General features: G+C 38.5%; 4 protein-coding genes across 4 annotated transcripts; 3 read left to right on the top strand and 1 right to left on the bottom strand.

The window, feature by feature from the left end:
• Positions 1-549: 549 nt before the first annotated feature.
• LOC141814685 (chromatin modification-related protein eaf6) lies at positions 550-5,596 on the top strand. Its single transcript, XM_074702626.1, has 7 exons — positions 550-662; positions 812-906; positions 2,676-2,776; positions 3,587-3,656; positions 4,964-4,991; positions 5,073-5,130; positions 5,237-5,596. Exons 1-7 carry the CDS (start codon positions 650-652, stop codon positions 5,346-5,348), a joined length of 477 nt encoding a protein of 158 aa, XP_074558727.1. The 5' UTR covers positions 550-649; the 3' UTR covers positions 5,349-5,596.
• A 249-nt stretch (positions 5,597-5,845) lies between these two features.
• LOC141814684 (uncharacterized) lies at positions 5,846-11,415 on the top strand. Its single transcript, XM_074702625.1, has 8 exons — positions 5,846-6,245; positions 6,342-6,437; positions 7,599-7,709; positions 7,839-8,148; positions 9,549-9,639; positions 9,780-10,116; positions 10,513-10,661; positions 10,776-11,415. Exons 1-8 carry the CDS (start codon positions 5,952-5,954, stop codon positions 11,281-11,283), a joined length of 1,896 nt encoding a protein of 631 aa, XP_074558726.1. The 5' UTR covers positions 5,846-5,951; the 3' UTR covers positions 11,284-11,415.
• A 157-nt stretch (positions 11,416-11,572) lies between these two features.
• LOC141815374 (zinc-finger homeodomain protein 5-like) lies at positions 11,573-12,933 on the bottom strand. The gene is made up of 2 exons (XM_074703323.1): positions 12,770-12,933; positions 11,573-12,558 (listed from the first exon to the last, which is right to left on the bottom strand). Exons 1-2 carry the CDS (start codon positions 12,823-12,825, stop codon positions 11,691-11,693), a joined length of 924 nt encoding a protein of 307 aa, XP_074559424.1. The 5' UTR covers positions 12,826-12,933; the 3' UTR covers positions 11,573-11,690.
• Positions 12,934-15,574: 2,641 nt separating this feature from the next.
• On the top strand, positions 15,575-18,140 carry LOC141815536 (iron-sulfur cluster assembly protein 1-like). The gene is made up of 3 exons (XM_074703485.1): positions 15,575-15,969; positions 16,701-16,755; positions 17,726-18,140. The coding sequence occupies exons 1-3, from the start codon at positions 15,675-15,677 to the stop codon at positions 17,883-17,885; spliced, it is 510 nt and encodes a 169-aa protein (XP_074559586.1). The 5' UTR covers positions 15,575-15,674; the 3' UTR covers positions 17,886-18,140.
• The last annotated feature ends 31 nt before the right edge of the window (positions 18,141-18,171 follow it).

Here is an 18,171-nt window from a genome sequence, read left to right as displayed (position 1 = left end):
TTAAATTGATTAAGTTGAAAATTTTAAATTTGAATTATGATTTAGATGAGTCAAATTCATTAGTTCATTAAATTTCTATTTTAATTTTAAATTTTTAATAAAAAATTAAAATTTTGCACTCACGGACAAACTCAAGTCTGACACGAATCGATCCATGCGAATGCAAGTTTAGATGGATCAATTCACTAAATTTAAATTAATAAATTTCAATTCAACTCGTTTTAAGAGCATCCACAATGCTGCGTTAAAAGGGCATTAATAACATTAGAAGAGAGAGAGAAAATGACATGGCACATGAACGCGTTAAAGGTTATGAACGCGTTCATCTGCTGTGTGGTGGGCCAGTCAGTATTTTTTTTTATTTTTTTAGTGTGATGCCCCACCACATGTAATTTTGTATTATTATTTTAGTGTTATAACAGCTTAAAGGTTGCAGATGCTCTAAGTGGATCATATTCAGCACATATAAAAATAATAGATCATGTCGTATTGATCCATAGATATGAGCCCAGCCAGATTGAATCAGAGCCGCTCCTTGCTTGGCCATCACAGGTTTCACGATTTTACGCTATTTTGGTCGAAACCCTAACCAGGAGAACAAGCACTCCCCCGTTCGTAGTTGGGGAAAATTCGAAAAGCCGCGGGAGGGATGGAATCGGACGGTAAATTACTCCTTCCATGTCCATAGAAAACGCTAATTGGTCGTCCCTTTCTCTCTTCGATTCAATTGGGTTTCGAATTCATCGTTCGAATCGGTCTTTGACATCGATTATGCTGCGATGCGGATTTGTAAAAAAATGGATTTTCTTAGGGCAAAGGGCATCCTCGAACCCCTCGGCCGTGCTTACTGCGCTCATGAGCAAGAGGGAAAAGCTCCAGGACGAGCTCCGGGCAATTGAGAGACAAGTATGTCCCGTCTCTAGGTTTTTTTCCCGCCCAATTAAAATCATTTGGCAAGTTAGACTGTGAGGTTAGTGTAGAATTTCAAGTGTTTTATTGAGGAAGATAGATGTTTAGTAGTTGTATGTATTTAGTAACTTGGAATAATTATTATTTGGGTCTGCTATATTAATATAATCTATCTTCCTCTATAAGATGATGGAGTCTTACTACTCCTTGTCAATGGAAACTCAAATTTTCCCTTCACTTACAATATGAAAATGCTGTAATGCTATCCCAAGTTGAAAAGGAATTGTACCTTATATTCCACAACGCTGAAGCTATTGTTGTTTTTTTCATTTGCAACAACAGTTACACTTCCAGATACTACATTGGCATATTTTCTTCTTCAGTCTAATAGTTTGTTCTTGTGGTCTTCAATTTTCTCTGTGAGTCAATTACATTTTCTTAAAATTACGAGGTCAATTGTGCGATTAGTATAAGTTAAGGACCTCTACAGGCCTTGGATTTATCTGATCAGTTTCATGTCTAGAAAACCTTTTACTATAATCCTCATCCGTTAGAAGGCAGCTCTGATATGCTTAAGAGCCTACAGTCTCATTTATTCATTGGATGGTACTATTGGGCTAACTAAGTTTTTCCTGCTTTCATAAGTGCAATTGGAGGAGATGTCTACTATAATTCTTGCAGTTCAGAGATTCAGAGGACTCTTATGTCTGAAGTCAAATGATTTGATCTAAAAATAAAAGAATCTTGTGGGATAATATAATGCTACCTGTTGATTTTAAAGTTACTATCTGACTGGTAAATAAGTTCCAGGAGTAATAACTTAGAGAGAGTGAGAGAGCATATTCCTTCATTCTTTCAACGAGGCATATTGTGATAGTGAGACCTCAGGCCTGCTATATGTTGACCATTGACTTCTAAAATGAGTATATAAATTAGAAGGGTAATCTTACCCTTTATCTTCTCCATGATTTGTGTGTAAGATTATTCCTGCCTAACCTGCATAGTTTTCTCCCATCTTATTCCATTTGAACATGTCACAATATATCCCTCTTATTTAATTTACCTCACATTATACATAATTGAACATGGACCTCAATTATGTCCTCATCACTAAGTGGAATGACGGGACACAAATATTTTTGCCAATAACATGATCAATTGAGGGCAACGGTGGCAATGTTTATGTTTAGATATTTAAGTTTAGCTGAAGTGTTGGCTAAGCCATTGGCATATTCAGATTTCTTGACTTGGTGTTCCTGCCGGTATGCCATCACCATATGCTGTGTAAACCAGTATTGAACTTTGGATGATCCAACTTGCCTTATGAACTTGATTTTGATTAATACTATAGAATCTGCGACAACGAAGGGCCCTTTTCATAGCTGATTTGGTGCAAATTGTTTGAATTTTTTTTTTGTGCAAATTGTTTGAATTTGTTTATTTTTTGTGTAAATTGTTGTTTACTATTTATTTTATAGTTTGCATGATTTGAACTCATGCTGATTTTATTATGTCTTCTAACGGGAATATGGTGAGATAGAGTTAAATCTTTTGCATGCATGAGTTATCACATCATCACACTATTTGCTGTTGGTATTTGTTTATTTACTATTTTGTTGAATGAATACACTATCTCTTACATTTTTAGATTCTACATGAGGTTATATTTTTTTTCTTGCTCGCAGTTTTCTATTTGTGGTTGACATTTATTTTTCTTTATATATAAACTATTTATTGACTCTTCACATTCTTCTGCTATTTTTAAGGTCTATGACCTAGAAACTACTTACTTACAAGATTCAAATCAGAATGGAAGTGTGTTGAAAGGATTTGAAGGATTCTTGTCATCATCAAAGAGTACTGCAAAGTAAGCTTCACTAGTATGCCAATTTGTGTTAGTGTTCCTAATGATTCCTTCTACGTTATTTGTGAATCTTAATTTGTATTAGTTTTTCTTTCTATGCATGTTTTTGCTCCATATCTATTTTTATCTATTTCAGATTTTTGTTTTTCATTGAACAAGGATCTGGGAGTGGCCTAACATATGTATGCAAGGATAGTTACTTGAAGAATTAGGTTATAGTAGCACGATGCTGAAGATGGAATTTTGCAATTATTAAAACAATAAATAATATATAATAATTGTCCAAAACTTATATCTACTATTGTTCTTGTTTTTATTTTAATCAAAAAACAGTATAGTGTTGTTTCAAATATTTTAGCTATTTTGTCTTGTCCAGACTTGCTTCACTTTTTAGCTTTGATGCCATGAATTTCTGAGACGAAGTTTTATAACTTTGTCCTTTTGGGGATGGATAGGAGCAACCGAATGAGGAATAGCCCATGGAGATCTCTCAAGTTGACTTTGTCCCTATTTTTTTTCTTCTTATTTATGGCTTTTATTTTGGAGATAACATTTTTTTGCATATTGTTTGGTCAACAGGCCTTGAATTAACTCAAAAGATTGACCATTAAGGATATGATAGCTATGGTATTTCATTTTTGAATTTTTAATTATTTTAGCATGATAAATAACACAGGTTATTAGATGCAGGATAATATGAATAGTTGCTGTAATGCTTTTTAATGCTTCTTGTACCTATCTGCAAGTTGCGGCATACACTGATCTTGTGCTAGCTGATTCTGATAAAAACACCATATGTAATTGTATTTCCAGCCTAAAGCGGTCCAGAAAGTTTCAGCCTGAAGACAGGCTCTTCTCCTTGTCGTCAATTACCTCTCCAGCGGTATGTACTTGCTGAAACTTTCTAGTAGCCCATTTCTGGTGCTCTAGTTTCAACAGGTTAAGGACATTTTAATTAAGAAACTAATAAAAGGTGATAATTCTTTGAACTATCTCAATCTATATGTTCTGAAATCTATTTTTCAGCATGTTATGATAGTAATCAAAATTTCTCAGCTTCCAAAGAATTGATCTCTGACTTAATAATAAGACTGTTCTGATATGTCTAGTTATGCTCAGAAGTCTGCTTTCTTATTTGTGCCTTTATTATCGCTAATGCAAATAAGACATTTAATTTGTAAAAATTTTAGACTTTATAGTTTATTTGGACAGATCCTTTTTTAATTGGTAATTATCTTGTTAAGAGAATAGAAAATTTATTATAAGTTTAAACTAGTACATTAGGTACAGGATGATTTCTTCCCTAAAGTATAATAAATTATTTATTGATTTTGTTCTAATCCGAGTCTTTAAAAGCTATCCCAATTCCATGTGAGATTGCTAATCCTTGTGTCATGTCAAATTGGTGGCAATGCTGAATTTCTAATTCACTTTTTGATACTTCGTCTCATATTTCCTTCTCCATGTTCCCATTGTGATACACTTGTGCAGAAGAATCTTCGTTCGACCCCTCCAATATCCTACATGATCATCGCTGCAAGAATGCATCCCCAGGACCCCTTTCACCCGTGTTTCTCCACACACATAACTTGATAATTCAGGTTCTACTTATAAACATTCTCTGTTCATCCTCACAATTTGCCTATCTCTGCTTCCCCAAAACCACCTTCACTACCAACCCACATCGCTTGCATCGCTTCTTTGCTCGTGGACTCATCAGCCTCCTTAAACTCAGTTCTGAGCTTGTCAGCTAGATTTGCACCGCACCCAATAAGGTTTTGCCCCCTATCAACTTGTGAATACCAAACCATCTGCTCATCTATCAAACATGGACTTTCCACTCCCTGTGAACGTTGACTTATCATGTTGAATGATTGGATCGGGACTTCTAAAGGTCCTATAACACTTGCCTGGAAAAACCAGCTCAATCTAGTCACTACAACAAAATGCCACCTTTCTGGTGAGGAATGGTTCTCTGCAAACCAAGAAAAAGAACATCAAGTAGGTTTTGGTGATTAAAAAATGGCGTAAACCATGTTGTACAAAATCACAATTGCATACATCAATTTTCAAGCTTTACTTACGCAATAAGTTGGTAGCTAAATCATTGCACTCAAGACTTTTTTCCCTAAAGCTATTGTATAACTTTATGCAATAAGTAAATCTAACCTCTTTGTTTTGTGTCTTAAGGCTGAAGAAAATGCGGCTGGTCGAGATGGTGAGTTTCCACGGATAGTTATCTGAATGACTTGGTAGAAAGCTCTGATTATGTTACACTGGTTTACTTGGCAATATATAGATGGAAGATCCGAATACGGTCCAGGTCGATCAAAGGGTGGAGGTACTGCTAATGGACAGTAAGTACATTGATTATACTCCCAATGAACCATATATGGCTGGAAATACAGAGATGAAATTGTGCCTTCATGTTTATTCTTCATTCAATAATCTCATGTTTCTCAGAGGAAAACCAAAGAAGGGAGGAAGAGTCGCTTTAAGAGACGCTAAACGGCTTCGACCATCGAGTGAACAAGAGATGGACGATGATGAAGATCTTGACATGAGTTTGAGATGATTATTTATAGAAGCACTAAGGACACTCGTGTTTTATAAATTATGGATTTTGCTAATATATGTAGTCCCTTGGATGAAACACCAGTGACCCGTCTCAGATCAAAAGGTTTCATCATCATCATCATCAACAACGATCACTCATCAATATTTGTTTTCATTGGAGATTGTTGTGTCTAAAGATAATGTTTTAGAAACAAATCAGATTGTTTCCTGAAGATTGATGTTACTAACGATTAAAGGGTCGTTTCTGTTGAAATAGGCAACAAAATAGATATAAAATATGTATTTGGTTTGATAGATTTAACAAGGTGATAAAGTGCAAACGGAAGACAGATTTAAAACTAAAGTTTAATGTTTGATAGATTTAAATTTTTTAGCATTATGATAATTAAAATGTTTTTATTTACTTGCTCATGCTTTTTCTTTTGTGTTTTCAAAGGAACGACCGCAGCGATGCGCCGCACTCAGCCGCCGTAACTGCGCATGTTTAGGGTTTTAAATAGGAGTCGGTGTGACCATGCCCGCCGCCTCCTTAAACCCCTGTCGCCGCTAGCGTTAACACCCAGCAAGATAACGACCGAACACTTCGCGGCCTGTTTCGCTGATGCCGCCGATGCGGATGCTGCGCACTGCTGCCGCCGTCTCGGCGGCGACGGCTGCCGCGGCCACTATAGCTGCTCTCTCCGACCCTGCTTACGCTGACGGTTATTTCCGCTTTCCGTTTCTGTCTTCTCCTGCCCAGACTCAGACGGCGTCCGACACCCAGAGCGCGGGGTCCCGTCCGCCGGGAGGGGGTCAGAGCACTGCGTCTTCGTCGTCCGGTGGGTTTGATCCGGAGTCGCTAGAGCGTGGGGCGAAGGCGTTGAGGGAGATCAATAGCTCATCTCATGCGAAGCAGGTGCTTGATTTTGTAGTTGGCTTTTGGTCCTTCATTCGCGATTTTCAGATTTTTAAAACTGTGGGCATTCCTCTTGTGGGGCGATCGATTTTTCAGGTATTTGATCTAATGAGGAAGCAGGAAGAGACGCGTTTGGCGGAGTTAACTGCTGAGAAGGCCCAGTATCTTGCCATACAAGCTCAGGGTGAAGTTGTGAGCTTTTGTCAATAGTCTATTTTTTTTCCTTGTTAAATTACAGCATACGTTCTGGAGTTACTCCTTGTCCTGCAAATAGTTTGATGCACGGTGTAAGTTTCTTTTACTGATGTATATTACCTTCCAAGGGTTGTCAAGGCCAGGTTAATACATGATCACGGGCTTGCAGACTCTATCAATTTGCTTAAAATCAAGTTTATGTGTTCTGGCATATGGAAATTTAAAATTTTAATTATGGATTATGAGGTACATTGTGTAGGGTAGTAGCATGCACGAAATAACTGTCATTTTACTCAGATGAAAGTCCAGACACTTTAATCAGTAATTGTTTACTAATCTTGAAAATGGAAATTAACTATAGTTGTATTGACTCATGCATTTATTCTTTAGGCAAGGTTGCTAAGTGGGTTTTTTTTAGGACATGGAATGTGTCCAACTATTATGCATAGATTTTTTACGTTAACTCATTGTTAGAGTTTCTTGTGGTTTTCTTTGTTGGTTCTGGTGGTTGGCATTCAAGCATCGTACATGTCATGCAGAATTAACAGTCTGGATGCTTACACCCTCATTAGTGACAGAAATAATAATGTTGGACAAAGGAATTCTACACCAATTAAAAGGACATTAAGTACTAAAGAAACAAAGAGTTGGTTGAATATTCAGTGCTAAGTCATCAACTGGCAGTCATACACCTTCTGTTAGCCTTACTTACATTACGAAAAGTCCACTCCAAAAGTGTTTTAGGCCATGGCAATATGGGCCTTGTACCTTTGTGTCATTCATTGAAGATTGAATTGATTGAGGATTTGTTTTTTTGTGGAAGAATTCCTTCTGATGAGTATTATATTTGTTCATTCCAAATTTTCTCACAAAGAGCATTTTCAACTTCCATCTTCATCAAAATTCACTTCAGAAATCATCAACTTGAACATAAAGGATTAGGTTGTGCTTGATCAGGATCTTAGTGTGATTTTGCATCAGGGTATCTTATGTGCCATTGTACTCCATAAAATGGTCCTATTCGTTGTATCAGGTGTCTTTTGCGTCATTGTACTTTGTAATGGTTCTAATTATTTTGCTTGAAAGTGATACCTGGGACCTTCAGTTTCCACATTGCATGCATACTTATCTGATGTCTGAATGTGTTTCCATTGCTAGGAAAAACAAATACAACTGGCTGAAGAGCAAAGAAACTTAGTTCAACAACAAGCACAAGCTAAGGCTCAAATGGCACGTTATGAAGATGAATTGGCAAGGAAAAGGATGCAGGTACCAGAACACTTTCTTACTTAACAGGCATTGACAGTATTAGCATTCGAACATGGAAATAAAATTGAACTTCCTTTTTTGTGCTTTCTATTTGAGTATTCCAGTTCCAATGTATGCGTTCCTTTTCAGACAGAGCATGAAGCCCAAAGGAAACAAAATGTTGAGCTTGTAAGGATGCAAGAAGAATCCTCCTTAAGGAAGGAACAAGCACGGCATGCTACTGAGGAGCAAATTCAACAACAATTACGACAGACTGAGAAAGAGAGAGCTGAGATAGAGCGTGAAACAATCAGGGTTAAAGCCATTGCAGAGGCTGAAGGCCGGGCCCATGAGGCAAAACTTACAGAAGAGCATAACAGGAGAATGCTTTTAGAACGCATGAAGGGTGAAAGGGAGAAATGGCTTGCTGCAATTAATGCAACTTTTAGCCATATAGAAGGTATTGCTTGTTGCTTTTTGAATTTTGCATATCAGCCCATGCCCTTCCAAGCTTGGAGAGTATTATTAAGTAAAAAATATATGCAAATTGAATAAATTGGCTGTCCATTATTGTTGGTAATTCTGAGAGACAAGAAACCGGAATTATGTGTTGAACATTTTAGAGAATTCATCTCAAATAAAACTTAGGAGAAAATCAACAAATGATGCTCTATTTTGTAGGCCTGATCTTACTTGATGATTTCAAAACAGGAGTTTCATTTTCTCACTTAAACATGAGGTTTGGAATTAGAATTCTTAGAATTGTTGTTTAATGTCTTCTCCAATAGGAAGTGATTCCAAGTGAGCTGAGTGTTTAAGTTTGGAACTTACGAAAATTTAGTTTGGGTAGCTATAAAATCTATTCTGATTTGTCATACTGGATTTGCAAGCTCCTATAGCAATATAAGTATTTCCTAGTTCAATGAGGAGAATCAATCAGGAAAAGAGTGAAGCAGATGTTTTACAGGAAGTACTAAGAAACCATCTCATGGTTCAAACTCTTGTTTTGTGTCAGTTAGCAAGCGCAAAACAATAGTGTTTAGCCCATAAACTGAATTTGAAACCAAGGTAATATGAGTAAGATTTAGATGATTAATCCTGCAAACCAATACCAATCATGTATCATTCATACTGGATATGCAAGCCTTTGTTTTGGGCTATTCGAAATGGTGTCCAGAAAGGGAGAGTGAGCTAATACTTATTCTTCCTTCTTTTACTCCCTTCTTTTTCACCTTTTCATCATCCTCTGGTTTATTCAATCTGTAGTTGCTTCGTTTGATCTCCCTCTATTAACATTCATGCCACTTCATCACTGACTTGCCTGTTTGATTATCACTTATTCCACTCTCTCTCTTGCTTGATCTTATGCCAGCACGAAGGAAGAAGATAGATGGCAGAGTCAATCAATAATATCCTTCCCCCATCCAGTTTTACCATTATCAAACATAATTTGTTCATAATTGAAGCCAAACTAGTAGCCTTTACCGGGTCCAATGTGAGCCTAACCCTACATAAAATTCTAATTCCATTCTTAGAGCTCATCTTAAACCCTGTTGAACCCCAACTTAAGTCATTAGAACCAAGTGAACCTAATTCGATTCCAATTTATTACTTAATTAAAGACTAGCACATCACCTATGTGAAATAAGTATATGTAAGCATTACATTAATAATACATTTTTTCTAAGTTGTTTACAGAATGTTAACTCATTGATTCTGTAGTCAAGTATGTTTCTTGTTCTCATAGGTAAATAGGTCAAGTGAGAGGAGGTTATGCTTACTTATCCGTTTAGCATATATGGCTCTAACTCATTCAGGAGTTGCATATACTATTAAAACATCAAAAAATCATACTTTCAGGTGGTTTGAGGATGTTGCTAACTGATCGTGCTACCCTTGTTATGGCTGTTGGAGGAGCCACTGCACTCGCAGCTGGTGTCTACACTACCAGGTCGACTTGCATACTATAATCTTCTTTTGTTTCTGTTGGTTGTTTTACTATAGTGTGCTTGCACCACGACCTTGATTTGTTATTCACCATCCTTTTTGAACAGTTGGCAAATTTGTAGTCCATTTGTTTTTCACACGCAGGGAAGGTGCAAAGGTGTTATGGGGCTATGTTAACAGAATCTTAGGCCAGCCATCACTTATTCGTGAATCTTCCATGGCTAAATTTCCATGGTCTGGAATAGCACCTAAGATCATAAAACTAGCTACGAGTTCAAGAGGAGCGTTTGGGAAAGAGTCATTATCAGAAAGCTCTTTTGATAAAGTTATTCTTCATCCTTCTCTAAAGAGAAGGATCGAACAACTTGCTAGAGCAACAGAAAATACCAAGTTGCATCAAGCACCATTCCGCAACATGCTATTTTATGGACCTCCTGGTACAGGGAAGACGTTGGTTGCTCGGGAGATTGCTCACAAGTCGGTACGTGTATATATTTGTTGCATTTTCTTTTGCAAAACTTACAGGTTTCTCTTTTTAACAGTTGTCTTCTTAGAATTTTACATTCCACCCTAGCTAATTATGCAGAAATGCTGGTTTTGTAGACCAGCGCGTGCACTAAGTGTCAGATCCTGTGAATCGACTGTGCACTCGTATAATTGTTGATTGACTCTCCACTAGACTTTTCCTTGGCAGTGATAATTAGATTGTAAAATCTTGCTCACTGTGCATTTAGTGTCATCTTCGACTTGTATACAGTAATCCCATGTTCTCATAGTTTTGTACAGAAACCAAAGGCCTGGATGATGTTTTTGAACGTTTGCATGAGTTCCACTTTCATTCATTTTGATAGATGTCTTGTCAAACTGTGACACACAGGGTCTAGATTATGCAATGATGACTGGAGGGGATGTTGCCCCCTTGGGTTCTGAGGCGGTCACGAAGATCCATCAGATATTTGATTGGGCCAAAAAGTCAAAGAAAGGATTGCTGCTTTTTATTGATGAAGCAGATGCTTTTCTGTGCGAGTATGTTACAATCTTTCTCTCTCCCTGAGTCCACAAACTAATTTCACTGTTTTGCTATCTTCCCTTATTTCTTGCACAAACAACTGACAACTTTGTCAATGCCTCGATGAGCAGGCGGAACAGCGTCCACATGAGTGAAGCCCAACGAAGCGCATTGAATGCGTTGCTCTTCCGAACTGGTGATCAATCAAGGGACGTAGTTCTTGTCCTGGCCACCAACAGACCCGGCGACCTGGATGCAGCCGTCACAGACCGTATGGACGAAGTCATTGAGTTTCCATTGCCTGGGGAGGAGGAACGATACGAGCTGCTGAAGCTCTACCTAAGACGATACATATTGCAAGAGGAGGAGAGTGGTGGACGAGCGTGGCATTCCCTATTCACGAAGCAGCAACAGAAGATCACTGTCAGGGATGTGAGTGACGAGGCGTTGCGTGAAGCTGCAAGGAAGACTGCTGGGTTCTCAGGTCGAGAGATTGCGAAACTCATGGCCAGTGTCCAAGCGGCTGTGTATGGCCGCCCTGATTGCGTCTTGGACCCAGAGCTTTTCTCGGAAGTGGTGAACTACAAGGTCACTGAGCATCATCAGCGTATGAAGCTTGCTGCTGAAGCTACGTGTTGAAAACACTTCCAAGTGTCCAATCGCATTCTTTTTCAATCTAGCTCAAAGAAATATTTTGGTAGATCCTATTTTCATTTTGATATCTGTTATAAAGCTACAAAGTAAAATAAAAATGGACGTGCATGAATCTAATTCTTCTCTGCTTGAGCAATTATCAAGATCGGGCTATATATATGTATTGAATATTTTAATTAGAAAATATAGAAAAATATTTTAATCGATTGGCCATTTGATCTATCTACTTATCCTGCTTCATTAATTACGTCTATCCGGTGCACACAATAAGATGTGAATAAAGAACGTCATGCCTCAGCATTGTGTCATCAAGCTACGCGTGGTACAAGAGCTAAGAAATTACCGCTAGAACACGAGTAATTAAAAGTAATAAAAAAGAGAGAGTAGAATCGTCAATCCACTGGCATTTCATGGCGGTGGTGGTGGACCTGGTGGTGATGCTGCTGCTGCTGCTGTTCGTCTTCCTCTTCGTCGTCTTCCAGAAGCTGCTGCTGCTGCTGTTGCTGGTGGTCGTTGTTTTGCTTCTTCAACGAGCTCTTGTTGTTGTGCATCCACACCTTGAACACATGACGGCTCACCCCGACCTCGCCGCAGAAGTGCTCCAGTGTCCCCTCGTCTTGCCGCTGCATCCGCCACCCCACCTTCTCCGCGAACGCCAGCATCTTCTCCTTCTGCTCCACCGTAAACTTGGTCCGGAACCTCTTCCTCGACACCACGAACGGCCGATGCGCAGCCAGCTCCTCGCTCGACGACTCCGTCCCCGCGGCCGCGTTCCCGCTGCTGCCGACCCGCACCATCACGCCGGAGGCTCCGAACGGCCTCAGGTGCGCGTAGGCCGTCGCCGCTGGAGGCAGCAGCGGCGGAAGCAAGAGCGGCGGCGCGGAGCCGTTCCGGAGCTCGCACGTCTCGCCGTGATCCTTCCGGTGGAAGCTCCGGTGGCAGCCGCAGGCGGCGCACTTGAGCGCCTCGCCGGCGCTCGGCATGAACTCGCAGCACCCGTCGAGCACATGGCCGCCGACGCTCGCCGCGTGGTTCCGCAGGCACTCCCGGTAGCGCGGCTCCTTTTCCGGCCTCATTGCCTCGGCCGCCGGCGCGGCCGAGATGGGGGTGGGCTTCTGAACCAGCGAGGAGCCCATGGCGTCGCCTGCTCTGGCAAAGAGGAACGAAGAAGAGGAAGAAGAAGGCGACGCCAGAGGCCTGGCAAAGGCAGACTGCTGCAGAGGAGCAGGGTTGTAGACCTCCTCCAACAACTCCTGCTTCCTAAATTCCATAAACCAAACTCCTCAGGTAATTAAAAACACGCAGATGGAACTCGGAAGGATGATGACAATTGAGAATTTGACACAAGGGGGGGATTTTAAGTCGAAGAAGATAAGAGATGAAGAAGAGAAGAGGAGAGAATCCATAACCACCGACAGGGTCATGTTTCACCCCTCCCACGCCCTGCAACTCGCCCCCACCGCCATTATACCTCTCTCTCTCTTCTCCTCTGCGACTGATAGCTTGGTAGGTGAGGTTGTGAATCATTTATTGCTCATCTCCTGGGATGCAACTTAGAGATAAAGCAAGCAGACTCTCCTTCCTTCTTTCTGTCAGCTCAGCTCAGCTCAGCTCTTCCTCCATGGTTTTTGTCGTGCTCAGGCTGGGTGGGTTGAGCCACGCAGTGCAGGGTTGGTGCAGAGTAAAAGGAGGAGGAGGAGAAAGAGGAGGAGTGGGGGGATGGCAATGATGGGCCCCTCCACCCAGTCTGCAGCCTTGTGGGAGTGTCAGGTCTCACTACTAAAAGGAAGACAGCACACTCGCCTTCTTCCTTCTCTCTCTCTCTCTCTCTCTCTCTCTCTCTAGTCGCGTAGCTATTCGATCCATAGGCCTGAGGCTACGTTTACTTAGGCGGAAAAGCATAGTTAAAAAAAATTCTTTTTTATTTTTTTTTTCTTTTTTTAAAATTGAGTCTCCTTATTAAGTGAGTGTAATGTAGTAATATTTGGATTTGAAGACCATGATGAATGTGTCATGATAAGTTTACAACAATTACCAAAGTTTATTAGCTTAATCCAGCTCGATCGATATAAGATAAGTAGGAAGGGATACAGCCATGAGTTAGGGTCAAACAAAGCTTATAAATTCTCAAAGTACTTAACGAAATTAGTTTATGATTAACTAGTAGTTGTGCCCTATTCGGTCGGCATGATGCTTCGAAGGAGATTTGGTTAATGTAGGCACGTCCAAAGTTAATCTACAATTACATTCTTTAAAGAATTTTTGTTGCTAATTAAATTTTTTTTTTATTTCTAATATAATATTTACTAGATTTTATTCCATCTCTGTTGGCCCACTTGGAGTTGCCCCTCAAAGTGGAAGCACATGAAGCTTCACATCGCATCCATGAACAGTAACCACCTGCTTAATGGCTGTTCATACATTAGCGATCAAATTAAAATTAATATTTTGTAGAATTAATATTCTACAGGGAATTAATGGGTGCATGCACGTTTCCAAGGAATTCCTCCAAGTACGTTGAGGATGATTAAGTATGTGTTAAGATAAGGACATGGAGTAATTGTTTAATTAAACTTGTCCGGGTGGGACGCGTGGCAGTTGCCTGGGCGTTCGTCGTGGCGATTTGTTACCGCGTCGACGTGCGATTGAGTGGGCGGGAATTTTATATTGTTTTGCGGATTCCGTTGCAGTTTGATTGATTGGGCCGTAACTACTTCATTAATTAATGAGTGATCTCAAAAGTTTGATTAAATTATAGTTAAGAGCTCGATCCTGTTGTACTATTGAGAATTATTTTTTATTTTTGTTTTTTGCTTTATTTTATTTTTAATTTAAAGGATTTTTTTTGTTGGAACTAGTGGGATCAATTGACCTCATTAAAAGTTTTTGTTATTAAATTTTTTATTTTATTATTATTATATTAGATATGACTATACCCGCTAGTAGTTATGATTATGATCATAATTGTTATAATAGTGAAATGATTTTTAAAATATTTTTGACCAATAATACAGCTCTATATGTAGTATATTAATCAACTTAGAGTCTTTGTTATCATAATAACTCCAAAATAAGGAGATATTTGAAAAAAAAATAGAATAAAAATATTATTTTTTGAAATGAGATATCCTTTTTTTTTTTAAACATGTGTTTTAGTTTAAATGCATGATCTATTTTTTAAAATCATTTATTCCCTTTAATTTTCCGATCTCTTATTGAGTTCTTTGGTGTTTTCGTATTTTATGGGAACCTTTATTTCACTGAAAATATTTTCTAAAAAAGATATATAAAGATTTCATAATTTTAAGTATTGATGCGATATAAAATTATGATTAATAAAAAATATTGACATTCGGAGGAAAGTGGTTTTCTTTGACGAAATAACTGCAGACACAAAAAAATATAATTCTATCTCAAATGAAAAATTGCATTTGTCTAGGTTAAAAGATAAAAAAATATAATTAAATCACATATCTCGCACGACTTCTTCAAATATATATCACAGGGAGGGATTTATTCCTTATGAGATTGTTCTCCAAGTATTCGATACCTACTTTTGTGTGATAATCTATCATCTAAGTACCAATTTGACTATGTCAGTGTGGCTCTTACCGTTCACCATAGGATTAAGGATCGATGTGCATGCCTCGGGAGTATAGCTGAGTTGATTACAACAGAGCAGAGTTGTAGAAGAGGGTAAAAAATGATAGCTTAGTTGATCTACAATACCCTCCTCCGTCATAGCTAACTGCAACTTTTCGATTTATCTCTTCATAGATATTGTGGAGTTGACCATGTGAGATTGCTAGGGGAACGAATTTCATTTTTTTACATAAGAAAAGGATTGATGCGCATGAATTATCTGTTGGGAAGATTTCAAGGACAATAATGGACCTTTGGTGGGCTAGAAAGAGGTCATTTGTTAAGGCATTTAAGGCTTTTGTTGGGCCGTTTCACCTGGCCCAAATAAATATCAGCACTGAAAGGTGTGAGTTGACTATCCAAAGAGTTATATCAATAAAATGTAATAAGTTAATATATTAAAAATGACTTATTTGAAATGATTCATACATCTCCTTCGACATTTCTCATAATATAAAATCTTAATATTTTTAAAATATTATACATATATATATTGAAAAATAAAATGAAGCACTCCTTTAATATATTTTAATTTTGGCTAAATAGTATTTAAGTAACAAGGGGAAAAAAATCACTCTATTTTATTTAAATTGAATTGATAATCGTGGATTTGGATGGGATAAAAAATTCCAGCCTTTCATATCACTCTTTTATTCTTTCTTGCGGCTTCTGTTCTCTTCGCCGATCAAGAAATCGACTGATAGGGTGGGCGATAGAGGCGAGGCGAGGCGAAGATGTTAGGGGCTGCGGGAAGGCGGATTCTAGGATTTGGGTTAGGGAAACGGGCGCCGGCGTCGGCGACGGCCTGGCGTGGATACCACGAGAGGGTGGTGGACCACTACGATAACCCTAGGAACGTCGGATCCTTCGACAAGAACGATCCGTCGGTGGGGACGGGTCTTGTCGGGGCGCCGGCGTGCGGCGATGTGATGAAGTTGCAGATCAAGGTCGACGACGCAACCGGAAAGATTGTTGATGCCTGCTTCAAGACATTTGGTTGTGGCTCGGCCATCGCGTCATCTTCTGTTGGTATGACCTCTAAACCCTAATTCCCAATCCGGGCTCGATGCGCTTTTTTAGTTTGCTTCAATTATATCATTTTTTATTCGGAATTTGTTCCCAGTGTCAATGACACAAATTGGACAACTATTAATAAGCAGTTTTGAAGGATGAGAAACGATTTATGGTATATATTTATAGGAAAATATGGAGGAAAACATTTCCACGACGAATACTTGAATCCTGAAAGAAATTGCTCACTTTGTGCTAAGTTGTTCTGATGTTGTTCTTTAAACGTTGTAGCTAGGGTTCAGACCCAATGAAACACTAGGGAAAAGAAACCATTTTTTTTTACTAGAGATCAACTCTTGAAGCCAATGGCTAAATTGGTTCCTTTGCTTGAACTTGAAGCGTCTACACAACAGGGGATACGACAAGCTTCTCACTTTGTTTGCTATTAGAGAAAAACAATGGTTGAAATATTATTGTGGCTGACAATAAAAGCCTTTGACCAAATCATTAGTAATTCACTGGTATATTTCAGGATCTAGATATCAATTTCTGATTCTGTAAATTATCGTTGGCATTTTCTCATTAAGAGAAAATTTCTATTTCGTTTTGGGATGGATGAAGAATTGGCTTAAAAAATATTTTGTATGCATAAGTTACCGGGCTGTCCTTATTATGGTTCTATTCAATGTTAATGGATTATTGTTTCTTGCATAACGCATCAAATGATATTGATCTATTATCAATTGCAGCTACAGAATGGGTGAAGGGAAAGCATACGGAGGAAGTGTTATCCATAAAAAATACGTAAGTTTGATTTTTCATAACTTTCTGCTATAGCTAAGTTGCTGAACTTTCAAGAAGACGAGACTAATATTTTCTGTAGCACGGACATATCGAACAGTAAAAAAAAACCGAGACTCACAGTTGGAGAGAGCTGCAGTTAGATGGAAGCAATCATAAGCAAAAAAAAAAAAAAAATCTGGATTACTTGATCATGGTTCAATACACGAATTTCGTTTTCCAATATATAGATAAAATCAGTGAGTATTGTCTGCTGCTAATTCTGTCAAAATAATTTGTCAGCGCAAGGTAAAACTGAAATGATTGAGCTTTAAAAAAATGAAAGCTTATCGGAGTCAGAACCATTACTTGGAAGGCTGGAATATAATGGAAACATCTGAATCGTGGTTGTATTGTTTTATACTGTCACTGCTAGAAAGACTCTGACCCAAATAGTAGTAATCACTATCAAGTCTCAAATAATTTCAAAACTGTCAATGTAACTAAGGCTTTGCAGAATAAATTTCTTGGGCATGTGACAACAAACTGGAGACTACTAAAAAGTAATAATCAATGATAGTTTTCTGTAGCTTGATGAACAATGAGTTTCGTGCTGGTGCATATTTTGATTATTCTGATCTATCAAGGAGTTTTTTTTTTTAAATTTTTTTATAATGGTTATAATCCAGCTATGAGTTGGCCATGATTTTATTCTGTTCTTACTCTGACGGTCATGTTTCACTGAGCTACAATTGAGGTAAAGAATATAATGTATTATACACTTTGGAATTTCTTATTACTAGGGCCTAAGCGTTGGTTGCACTTTATAGTATTCTCTATCGTTTTACTTGCTTGGTCGCTTCCTTGTTTCACCATCTTTTCTGGCCTTTGCATTTGCCCTACCTTTGTACGAAAAGTTATTCGAGAAGAATCATTGCTCTAATCTGATTTCATTACTGATCTGATGATATTATTTACCTGTGATGTTATTTAGCGATATTGCCAAACACCTTGCACTTCCCCCGGTGAAGCTTCACTGCAGCATGCTTGCAGAAGATGCGATCAAAGCTGCCGTGAAAGACTATGAAGCAAAGAAAGTCAAAGCCACTGGTCAGACCGAGGCAGTGCAAACTGACAAAGTTGCAAATGCCTAAAAGATCACTTGGAAGGACATACTTGCAAGACTTGTCTAGAATATACTAAGTGGTATAACTTGTGTTTAGTTTGCATCATATGCCTATAACGGTGCAAACTAATCCGAGAAAGTTTGGTTTAATGTACACCTGTCCTAATACCCTCCTGGTTAGCATGCTACTTTCTGGTGTGATTATGTTCTTCAAAAATAAGCTAGCGGGATATGAATATTTTTAAGATCTTATATCTAGGTTTTATGGTTGCTCTTTTGCTTATTCTGAGTTGCTTTATGTTACATGGAGAATA

This window comes from Curcuma longa, chromosome 21 (genome assembly GCF_044706935.1).
Source record: "Curcuma longa cultivar G26 ecotype Majalengka, Jawa Barat chromosome 21, ITB_CL_G26_1.1, whole genome shotgun sequence".
In the NCBI taxonomy this organism is placed as follows: domain Eukaryota; kingdom Viridiplantae; phylum Streptophyta; class Magnoliopsida; order Zingiberales; family Zingiberaceae; genus Curcuma; species Curcuma longa.
This window is presented reverse-complemented; position numbering and strand designations above follow the sequence as displayed.

Coding starts and splice junctions, on each gene's coding strand:
- LOC141814684 (XM_074702625.1), top strand. CDS start 5,952: ATGCCGCCGATGCGGATGCTGCGCACTGCTGCCGCCGTCTCGGCGGCG. Junction 8,149..9,548: donor AACTTTTAGCCATATAGAAG/GTATTGCTTGTT, acceptor TCATACTTTCAG/GTGGTTTGAGGATGTTGCTA. Junction 9,640..9,779: donor GCTGGTGTCTACACTACCAG/GTCGACTTGCAT, acceptor TTTCACACGCAG/GGAAGGTGCAAAGGTGTTAT.
- LOC141815536 (XM_074703485.1), top strand. CDS start 15,675: ATGTTAGGGGCTGCGGGAAGGCGGATTCTAGGATTTGGGTTAGGGAAA. Junction 15,970..16,700: donor CATCGCGTCATCTTCTGTTG/GTATGACCTCTA, acceptor TATCAATTGCAG/CTACAGAATGGGTGAAGGGA. Junction 16,756..17,725: donor GTGTTATCCATAAAAAATAC/GTAAGTTTGATT, acceptor GATGTTATTTAG/CGATATTGCCAAACACCTTG.
- LOC141814685 (XM_074702626.1), top strand. Junction 2,777..3,586: donor TCATCAAAGAGTACTGCAAA/GTAAGCTTCACT, acceptor TTGTATTTCCAG/CCTAAAGCGGTCCAGAAAGT. Junction 3,657..4,963: donor CGTCAATTACCTCTCCAGCG/GTATGTACTTGC, acceptor TTGTGTCTTAAG/GCTGAAGAAAATGCGGCTGG.
- LOC141815374 (XM_074703323.1), bottom strand. CDS start 12,825: ATGATTCACAACCTCACCTACCAAGCTATCAGTCGCAGAGGAGAAGAG. Junction 12,559..12,769: donor AGAGGAGAAGAGAGAGAGAG/GTATAATGGCGG, acceptor TATGGAATTTAG/GAAGCAGGAGTTGTTGGAGG.